Raw genomic sequence first — 11,300 nt, forward strand, 5'->3', positions numbered from 1 at the left:
GTCTCCAAAGAATACAGATGAAAACTCTCGGTAGGTAATGTGGTCTACAGCTTATCATGAGATACTCTACCTCAGGCAAGCAAGAGCTCGAGACTTCCTTAGATATCGTGCACCAGCTGTTTACAAAAATACCTAGACCGGCCGCCCCTTGTCTTACCAGACACCACTGTTCTATCCTGCTAGTACAGTGTATAACCAGCCGGCTGTACGTTGATTTTGTCGTCGTTCAGCCCCGACTCCGTGAAGCATAAGATGTTAGTTTTTAAATGTCCCGTTTGTAGTTTAATCTTGCCAGTAACTCGTCTATTTTATTGTCCAAAGATTGCACATTTGCTAGCAGAATGGAGGGAAGTGGGGGTTTATTCAATCGGGAAGTGGGGGTTTATTCAATCGGGAAGTGGGGGTTTATTCAATCGGGAAGTGGGGGTTTATTCAATCGGGAAGTGGGGGTTTATTCAATCGGGAAGTGGGGGTTTATTCAATCGGGAAGTGGGGGTTTATTCAATCGGGAAGTGGGGGTTTATTCAATCAGGAAGTGGGGGCTTATTCGATTACACCCTCCCTCAAAAGTTGAGAATTCTGTAGCATTGTATTGTTTATGGTAGAGAAATGAACATCTGTGGCATTGTATTGTGTGCCAAAACTGCACATTTTAGAGTGGCCTTTTATTGTCCACAAGCTGCACTTGTGTAATGATCACCTGTCCAGGTGGATGGATTATCTTGTGTAATGACCATGCTGTTTAATCAGCTTCTTGATATACCACACCTGTCAGGCGGATGGTTGATCTTGGCAAAGGAGAAACGCTCACTAAAAGGGATGTTCAGCTCATGAAATATGGGACCGACACTTTACATGTTGCATTTATATTTTTGTTCAGTGTATAATCATCAGGATATTTTTTGTGTTTTGAGAACACACGACCTAACGAGTGTTCTGGGAACTTTCTACAGAACCAATTTTGGTTTGCTGGGATGTCTGTTCTACACAATATATTTGAATGTTACATAGTCGTGTTCAGTAGGCACAAACGAATGAAAATGTTGCGAAAATGTAAAGGGGAGGTACTATTAGAACTTGCCCAGTAAGAATCGTTTCTCATTTTCCAAATGTTTTGCTATGGAGTGTCCTAATGAACACAACCCAGATTGTCCTCCACTTGTTTTACTAGCTGGCGACGACTGACGGGATACTCACATGCTAGACGATGCCAGATTAGTGTCTTCATGCTTCAACTTGCCATCGAGAGCTATGCCCCGCCTCTCCCGGTTGCAGACCAATAGGGGAGTGAGGGTGTACACTTTCTTCAGGCTTGCACCAGCAGCAACAGCATCCCTAGACCAATGGGAGAGTCCGAGTTAGACATGTTGGGGTGCTTTCCAGGTTGCATGTATTGCAGTCACACTGCATAGCTGATTCTAATGATTCAAATATAATTTCCATTGTGGTTTAGTGCAGTTTAAACATGTGTTCATTCAAAGGCTGGATGCTTACCCAGATTCCTCTAAGGCCACTGCCCTCACGTAGCTGTCATTGGAATACAACACCACAGTGGCCACCTGGTCCACTGAGAAATAATATATAGAGATAGAACGAGTATGACATCTCCAGTCACATTTTGAAAACTAACTTTTAGGGCTCAAGGCTTCAAAACATTTTTTACATTTACATGTTATCATTTTATCATTATCCAGACTTACAGTACTGAGTTCTTCATACTGGTACAAACACATAACCCTAGCGCTGCAAGCGCCATGCTCTGCCAACTGAGCCGCACAGGACACATAAAGTCTTTTAAAATGCCTAAATAGATACTTCACAAATCATGTAGGAATATAATAAGGGAGATATGATGTGTTCTTACATCTGGTGCTTTTGCAAATTGGGGGGTACTGCTTTTTACAGCTTTGATATAATATCGAGTAGATTTCTTGTTCTCATTTGTGTCCGTTTGGAAAGTTTGCCACACGTGTTGGTCTTTCCTTACCAGAGACGATGATGTTCTTCACATTCTTGTTGGAGCTGTTTGTGACGTTGACACACACATTAATGGGCTCTCCGTGGTAGTAGATCTGCAAGGGAAATAATGTCAGAGAGGAGGGCTCCGTGGTAGTAGATCTGCAAGGGAAATCATGTCAGAGAGGAGGGCTCCGTGGTAGTAGATCTGCAAGGGAAATAATGTCAGAGAGGAGGGCTCCGTGGTAGTAGATCTGCAAGGGAAATAATGTCAGAGAGGAGGGCTCCGTGGTAGTAGATCTGCAAGGGAAATAATGTCAGAGAGGAGGGCTCCGTGGTAGTAGATCTGCAAGGGAAATAATGTCAGAGAGGAGGGCTCCGTGGTAGTAGATCTGCAAGGGAAATAATGTCAGAGAGGAGGCTCCTTGTGGCAGCCATTTTGTTTGTTGTGGCCATATGACCATATGAAACGCGCTGAAAGAATCCCAGGTCTATAAATAACATGTATACCAGCAATGTTTGAAATGTTGGACCCCATTGAACAAGCCCCAGCACATGCAAAAGCTGGGGTTGTGTGTATCAAGCTTCTCAGAGTAGGAGTGCGGATCTAGGATCAGTTTTTCATTTTAGATCACAGTGAAAAAGATAACATGACAGGGGGGGGGGACCTGATCCTATATAAGAAATCCTACTCTCAATACATACGACCGCTGGTCCCACTTTCAACAAACACTGTATACAGTGCATTCGAGAAGTATTCAGACCACTTGACTTTTTCAACATTTTGTTATGTTACCGCCTTTTTCTAAAATGTATTAAATCATTTTTTCCCCCTTTATCAGTACACACACAATAGACCATAGTGACAAAGCAAAAACAGTTCTTTAGAAATTTGTGTAAATGTTTTACGAATAAAAACATGCAATATCACAATTTACATAAGTATTCAGACCCTTTACTCAGTACTTTGTTGAAGCACCTTTGGCAGCGATTACAGTCTTGAGTTTGAAGCTACAAGCTTGGAACACCTGATTTGGGGAGTTTCTCCCATTCTTCTCTGCAGATCCTCTCAAGCTCTGTCAGGTTGGATGGGGAGCATCGCCTCACAGCTATTTTCAGGTCTCTCCAGAGATGTTCTATCGGGTTCAAGTCCAGGCTCTAGCTGGGTGACTCAAGGACATTCAGAGACTTGTCCCAAACCCTCTCCTGCGTTGTCTTTGCTGTGTGCTTAGGGTCACTGAGCGCTCTGGAGTCAATTTTCATCAAGGATCTCTCTGTACTTTGGGTTGCTCATCATTCCCTCGATCCCGACTAGTCTCCCAGTCCCCGCTGATGAAAAACATCCCCACAGCATGATGCTGCCTCCACCATGCTTCCCCGTAGGGATGGTGCCAGGTATCTTCCAGGTGCAATGCTTGGCATTCAGGCAAAAGAGTTCAATCTTGGTTTTATCAGACCAGAGAATATTGTTTCTTATTGTCCTTAGAGTCCTTTGGTGCCTTTTGGCAAACTCCAAGCGGGCTGTCATGTGCCTTTTACTGAGGAGTTGCTTATGTCCGGCCACTCTACCATAAAGGCCTGATTGGCGAAGTGCTGCAGAGATGGTTGTCCTTCTGGAAGTTTCTCCCATCTCCACAGAAGAAATCTGGAGCTCTGTTAGAGTGACCATCGGGTTCTTGGTCACCTCCCTGACCAACGCCCTTCTCCCCAATTTGCTCAGTTTGGCCGGGCGGCCAGCTCTAGGAAGAGACTTGGTGGTTCCAAACTTCTTCCATTTTAAGAATGATGGAGGCCACTGTGTTCTTGGGGACGTTCAATGCTGCAGAATGATGGAGGCCACTGTGTTCTTGGGGACCTTCAATGCTGCAGAAATGTTTTGGTACCCTTCCCCAGATCTGTCCCTCAACACAATCCTGTCTCAGAGCTCTACGGACAATTCCTTCGACCTCATGGCTTGGTTTTTGTTCTGACATGTGCTGTGGGACCTTTATATAGACAGGTGTGTGCGGAAAAACAATTTAATCCATTTTAGAACAAGGCTGTAATGTAAGAAAATGTGTAAAAAAAGGAAGGGGTCTGAATACTTTCCGAATGCACTGTAGATGCTTCACTAATCATTTATGAGCAAATGCATCAAATCTAAGGCCAGTGATGTGTTGTTAACTCTCATGGTATCCTACCCACCTCCTTGTCAAGACTCGCCTCCAGGTGCAGGGGCTTGTCGGACATGACAAACTCACGGGTGGTCTTCACAGAGGGGGCCGTCCCGCTATTCTCCGGGGCATACTGCAGCTTCCGGATCATCAGATGCACGGTACTCCTATAGAGGAAGGGAGATAGGGAGAGGAAGGGAGATAGGGAGATAGGGAGATAGGGAGAGGAAGGGAGATAGGGAGAGGAAGGGAGATAGGGAGAGGAAGGGAGATAGGGAGAGGAAGGGAGATAGGGAGAGAGGGAGATAGGGAGATAGGGAGAGGAAGGGAGATAGGGAGAGGAAGGGAGATAGGGAGAGGAAGGGAGATAGGGAGAGGAAGGGAGATAGGGAGATAGGGAGATAGGGAGAGGAAGGGAGATAGGGAGAGGAAGGGAGATAGGGAGAGGAAGGGAGATAGGGAGAGGAAGGGAGATAGGGAGAGGAAGGGAGGGAATGGATGAGATAGAACCATTGTTGTGGAATATGTTAGGTAGTTTAGACAGCACGCTACAGCCCACTACCAATTCCACACTCAGCCTGGTTGATAAGGAAACAGGTGCTGACAATTATGTGATTGTCACTGACCCAGCTGGAGGGGTTGTGAAGCTGTTGGTTTAGTTTGGTGTCCATGGGGCCTTTTGTTTCTTTTTGAGTCTTTAGTTTGGTCATGCCTTTTGTATTTTTCCTTTTCTACATATTTCTGTTTTGTCACCAACAGAACAAATAATAGTCAGTTTGGACTGGCCGACCAAGAGATCAAGAAGGAGCTGGCCCTTTGCCTAAAGGAAAATGGCTGTCTCCCTGGGCACATGTGCATCCAACATGGTCCTCAAACGCTGATTTCTCACAAAAATGCACACATTCATTCAAGTTACAGACCATGTAACTAGGCCTAGGACCCCTAAACAAAGCATGTGCAACAACATTGGAAGGCTAGTTATTGGTTTCGTGACACCATCCATCAACGTTTGTTGTGATATAGAGCCACAACCGGCTATTTCTGTTAAAGCAGCTCTCCAGGGCCGATGGTGGAGACTTGGGTTTAGGAATGGGGGTTATTTTGGGACAGAGAAAACTCCACTGACCGTTTGCGAACTTTGGCCTCCTGGCTCTCCGCACTGAAGGCCTTGACCTCAAACTCCACGACACATTGCTACCAAGACAACAACAGAGCTCACAATCAGAGATAGATTGCTACCAAGACAACAACAGAGCTCACAATCAGAGATAGATTGCTACCAAGACAACAACAGAGCTCACAATCAGAGATAGATTTTTCTTACTTTTTAGATTATATGAACTATATACGTCAATCGTCACAATATACTCAGAATACAAAATACAGTGTATTCATTTCAAATATAACGAAGAAATATAACATGATAAAATTATGCAATGTAAGAGACAACCAGCTCAAGGTTCACGATCCTTACCTTCCCAGAATCATTAGGGCCAGGCTGCAAACCCACTGAACAAGGCAGGTTATCAGGGAACTGAAACACACACACACACACAAATGTAATTAAGATGAACGAGAGGCGTGTGTGTGTGTGTGTGTGTGTGTGTGTGTGTGTGTGTGTGTGTGTGTGTGTGTGTGTGTGTGTGTGTGTGCGCGTGTGCGTGTGCGTGCGTGCGTGTGTGTGTGTGTGTGTGTGTGTGTGTGTGTGTGTGTGTGTGTGTGTGTGTGTGTGTGTGTGTGTGTGTGTGTGAGTTTTGTGTTTTCCTTGACATGTACATGTGTTTTTAATTTGCAATGTGCAATAAAATGTTGGTATCTCTTGAGGTTCTTGGGCCCTCACCTCGAAAAAGAAAGGGAAGGCATTGTCTCCCAGTTTGCGCAGCAGTTTGCCCTGCATCTTGGTGTGTGTGGACTGCTCCTTGTCCTGTATGGGCGGATACACCTGGCGGATGGCTATGTAGATCTCCCTACGGAAGGCAATTCCCATCACGTCCATATCTTCACGACCGTACCGGAACGTGCAGGACAGCTGGACGAACGCTAGGGGGCGGCAAAAATATATGAGTACTGCTATTTAAAAAAAAAATATTTATAGCTTCTCAATAAAAGTTGAAGTACATTACATTACATTTAAGTCATTTAGCAGACGCTCTTATCCAGAGCGACTTACAAATAAAAGCAATTTATTTCATAAGTTGTTTTAAAAAAACAAAGTTGTATTAATTTGAATTCAGATCACTTTCTGAATTGACTGCCTTCAAATAAAATGGAGCCCAATTACCCTGTTCCACACACACAAGCACATACACTTGCCCATGTGCACATGCACACACACACGCACACACACATACACACGCACACGCACACGTTTGGTGAGACGCAGACCTTTTTTTCCTTTGAGGACCTCAGGGTCAACCAGTATGACACCATCTATTGTGAGTGAAGAACAACATAGGTTAGACTTTACAGCATTAGACAAGACAGCGGCCAGGATTCAAACCAATGCAGGTTAGCAACGGGTGCACAGCAATGGACTTCTAAAGGCCGTTTCTCAGAGGTTTGTGGAGATCACATTGGTTGTTTATCTGCAGGTAGTTTATCTGTGTTTGATTGATTCCTGGCCAAAGGCTCTGAAGAACTAATTGATGTAAGTGTTTATTGCTAAGGCTCTTGTCTAAAGTAATACTGTGAATCCAGTTATTTAAACGAGGGGTTTCAATTAAAGGGACATTACAATATCTAAGTTTGTCAGACGTTTTCTGACCTCAAAAGTGGCCTTTGAGAAAATTAAACATCCTAGGTCATCTGTTATGTAGATTCAGCTAGATCTGGCAGCATTCGATCAATTGTGTGTTCGATTGTTTGCCCTTAGTGTGTTATGTGTTTTGCTGTGTAATGATTGGTTCGTTTTTGACTTGTTGAGTTGCTGATTGGTTCACGGCCGGATTGTTTTAATTGACGAAGAGAGTATATGAGCTGAGCTTACCCACTGGCTCGACAGAGTCCACACGATCCACAAAGTCCCTCTTCGCCATGTATACTCCAACCTGATCGAGTACATAAACATAAAATCACACCTGAGGCCTTCACTTGGATGTCAACACATTAACATGCATATGCACACAACACATAAACACTCAAACACATGTAAACACATTCACAGCATTCTAAACCCACTTGCAAGCCTTTTTTCCTTGGGGAAAATGTGTTGCGTATCCTTTAACACACACACACACACACACACACACACACACACACACACACACACACACACACACACACACACACACACACACACACACACACACACACACACACACACACACACACACACACACACACACACACACACACCTCAGAGGAGTAATACATTAATCTAATCTCAATGTAATCCGTCATACGCATGGCTTCATCCGTGTCACCTGTTAACGCCATCACTTTGCTAACGACAACACAGTCATGAAATATCTAAGTGAATAGTCTCTTTCCACAGCCACTTGACAAGCAACTATGGAAAGAGACTACTGAGGGATATGTAAGTGCTAAGTGAGCAGAACTATGGAAAGAGACGACTGAGGGATATGTAAGTGCTAAGTGAGCAGAACTATGGAAAGAGACTACTGAGGGATATGTAAGTGCTAAGTGAGCAGAACTATGGAAAGATACTACTGAGGGATATGTAAGTGCTAAGTGAGCAGAACTATGGAAAGAGACTACTGAGGGATATGTAAGTGCTAAGTGAGCAGAACTATGGAAAGAGACTACTGAGGGATATGTAAGTGCTAAGTGAGCAGAACTATGGAAAGAGACTACTGAGGGATATGTAAGTGCTAAGTGAGCAGAACTATGGAAAGAGACTACTGAGGGATATTTAAGTGCTAAGTGAGCAGAACTATGGAAAGAGACTACTGAGGGATATGTAAGTGCTAAGTGAGCAGAACTATGGAAAGAGACTACTGAGGGATATGTAAGTGCTAAGTGAGCAGAACTATGGAAAGAGACTACTGAGGGATATGTAAGTGCTAAGTGAGCAGAACTATGGAAAGAGACTACTGAGGGATATGTAAGTGCTAAGTGAGCAGAACTATGGAAAGAGACTACTGAGGGATATGTAAGTGCTAAGTGAGCAGAACTATGGAAAGAGACTACTGAGGGATATGTAAGTGCTAAGTGAGCAGAACTATGGAAAGAGACTACTGAGGGATATGTAAGTGCTAAGTGAGCAGAACTATGGAAAGAGACTACTGAGGGATATGTAAGTGCTAAGTGAGCAGAACTATGGAAAGAGACTACTGAGGGATATGTAAGTGCTAAGTGAGCAGAACTATGGAAAGAGACTACTGAGGGATATGTAAGTGCTAAGTGAGCAGAACTATGGAAAGAGACTACTGAGGGATATGTAAGTGCTAAGTGAGCAGAACTATGGAAAGAGACTACTGAGGGATATGTAAGTGCTAAGTGAGCAGAACTATGGAAAGAGACTACTGAGGGATATGTAAGTGCTAAGTGAGCAGAACTATGGAAAGAGACTACTGAGGGATATGTAAGTGCTAAGTGAGCAGAACTATGGAAAGAGACTACTGAGGGATATGTAAGTGCTAAGTGAGCAGAACTATGGAAAGAGACTACTGAGGGATATGTAAGTGCTAAGTGAGCAGAACTATGGAAAGAGACTACTGAGGGATATGTAAGTGCTAAGTGAGCAGAACTATGGAAAGAGACTACTGAGGGATATGTAAGTGCTAAGTGAGCAGAACTATGGAAAGAGACTACTGAGGGATATGTAAGTGCTAAGTGAGCAGAACTATGGAAAGAGACTACTGAGGGATATGTAAGTGCTAAGTGAGCAGAACTATGGAAAGAGACTACTGAGGGATATGTAAGTGCTAAGTGAGCAGAACTATGGAAAGAGACTACTGAGGGATATGTAAGTGCTAAGTGAGCAGAACTATGGAAAGAGACTACTGAGGGATATGTAAGTGCTAAGTGAACAGAACTATGGAAAGAGACTACTGAGGGATATGTAAGTGCTAAGTGAGCAGAACTATGGAAAGAGACTACTGAGGGATATGTAAGTGCTAAGTGAGCAGAACTATGGAAAGAGACTACTGAGGGATATGTAAGTGCTAAGTGAGCAGAACTATGGAAAGAGACTACTGAGGGATATGTAAGTGCTAAGTGAGCAGAACTATGGAAAGAGACTACTGAGGGATATGTAAGTGCTAAGTGAGCAGAACTATGGAAAGAGACTACTGAGGGATATGTAAGTGCTAAGTGAGCAGAACTATGGAAAGAGACTACTGAGGGATATGTAAGTGCTAAGTGAGCAGAACTATGGAAAGAGACTACTGAGGGATATGTAAGTGCTAAGTGAGCAGAACTATGGAAAGAGACTACTGAGGGATATGTAAGTGCTAAGTGAGCAGAACTATGGAAAGAGACTACTGAGGGATATGTAAGTGCTAAGTGAGCAGAACTATGGAAAGAGACTACTGAGGGATATGTAAGTGCTAAGTGAGCAGAACTATGGAAAGAGACTACTGAGGGATATGTAAGTGCTAAGTGAGCAGAACTATGGAAAGAGACTACTGAGGGATATGTAAGTGCTAAGTGAGCAGAACTATGGAAAGAGACTACTGAGGGATATGTAAGTGCTAAGTGAGCAGAACTATGGAAAGAGACTACTGAGGGATATGTAAGTGCTAAGTGAGCAGAACTATGGAAAGAGACTACTGAGGGATATGTAAGTGCTAAGTGAGCAGAACTATGGAAAGAGACTACTGAGGGATATGTAAGTGCTAAGTGAGCAGAACTATGGAAAGAGACTACTGAGGGATATGTAAGTGCTAAGTGAGCAGAACTATGGAAAGAGACTACTGAGGGATATGTAAGTGCTAAGTGAGCAGAACTATGGAAAGAGACTACTGAGGGATATGTAAGTGCTAAGTGAGCAGAACTATGGAAAGAGACTACTGAGGGATATGTAAGTGCTAAGTGAGCAGAACTATGGAAAGAGACTACTGAGGGATATGTAAGTGCTAAGTGAGCAGAACTATGGAAAGAGACTACTGAGGGATATGTAAGTGCTAAGTGAGCAGAACTATGGAAAGAGACTACTGAGGGATATGTAAGTGCTAAGTGAGCAGAACTATGGAAAGAGACTACTGAGGGATATGTAAGTGCTAAGTGAGCAGAACTATGGAAAGAGACTACTGAGGGATATGTAAGTGCTAAGTGAGCAGAACTATGGAAAGAGACTACTGAGGGATATGTAAGTGCTAAGTGAGCAGAACTATTGTTAGGTTTGCTTGTCAAACACAAGTCAATGTGTGAAATATCAAGAATAGTCAAATGTAATGCTTAGCACATACGAACACACACACACACACACACACACACACACACACACACACACACACACACACACACACACACACACACACACACACACACACACACACACACACACACACACACACACACACACACACACACACACACACACACACACACACACACACACACACACACACACACACACTCACCGACTTGTCCTTGGCCATCTTCTTGAAGATTACGTTCTTGGGACTCATGGTGGCAAACTGGAAAATCTATGAGTATGAGATCTATGGGTTTACGGAGAGAGAGAGAGAAGAGAGGGAGATAAATAATTGATTAGACAAAATCCCCAAAGCTTTCTTTACTAATGCCATTATTAATTTGAACAACCACCCGGTATTTACAGTTCAGTAAAGAATATCCTAATAAACACAACACTGTGTGTATTTTGAACATGGTATCTCACAATGACATACAAACCCCTCCTGACACACAAACCCCTCCTGACACACAAACCCCTCCTGACACACAAACCCCTCCTGACACACAAACCCCTAATCAACATTAAATTGACATATGACATCTCAGCCAAGAATCCAATACGATTGTTTCCCATCGTTCCCCTCACTGCCTAACTGCCAACCACCATTGTAACAAACTGTTTAACTTACAGTAGCGCAGTGTGACTGCATACACACACACACACACACACACACACACACACACACACACACACACACACACACACACACACACACACACACACACACAAACAGACCTGTGTTGCTAGAGCAGGAGACAATCGGAGGAGAACAGTGGTGGAGTGACTTTTATTTGTACCCTGTGTCCGTC

At 43.6% G+C, this 11,300-nt stretch overlaps 1 protein-coding gene across 1 annotated transcript; it reads right to left on the reverse strand.

Annotated features, from left to right (window-relative positions):
• Positions 1-1,193: 1,193 nt before the first annotated feature.
• saga (S-antigen; retina and pineal gland (arrestin) a) lies at positions 1,194-11,300 on the reverse strand. The gene is made up of 11 exons (XM_052477309.1): positions 11,227-11,300; positions 10,655-10,735; positions 7,096-7,156; positions 6,495-6,539; positions 5,950-6,149; positions 5,584-5,643; positions 5,236-5,303; positions 4,141-4,276; positions 1,988-2,072; positions 1,495-1,567; positions 1,194-1,335 (listed from the first exon to the last, which is right to left on the reverse strand). The coding sequence occupies exons 2-11, from the start codon at positions 10,700-10,702 to the stop codon at positions 1,194-1,196; spliced, it is 918 nt and encodes a 305-aa protein (XP_052333269.1). The 5' UTR covers positions 10,703-10,735; positions 11,227-11,300.

This window comes from Oncorhynchus keta, chromosome 23, assembly GCF_023373465.1.
Source record: "Oncorhynchus keta strain PuntledgeMale-10-30-2019 chromosome 23, Oket_V2, whole genome shotgun sequence".
Taxonomy (NCBI): domain Eukaryota; kingdom Metazoa; phylum Chordata; class Actinopteri; order Salmoniformes; family Salmonidae; genus Oncorhynchus; species Oncorhynchus keta.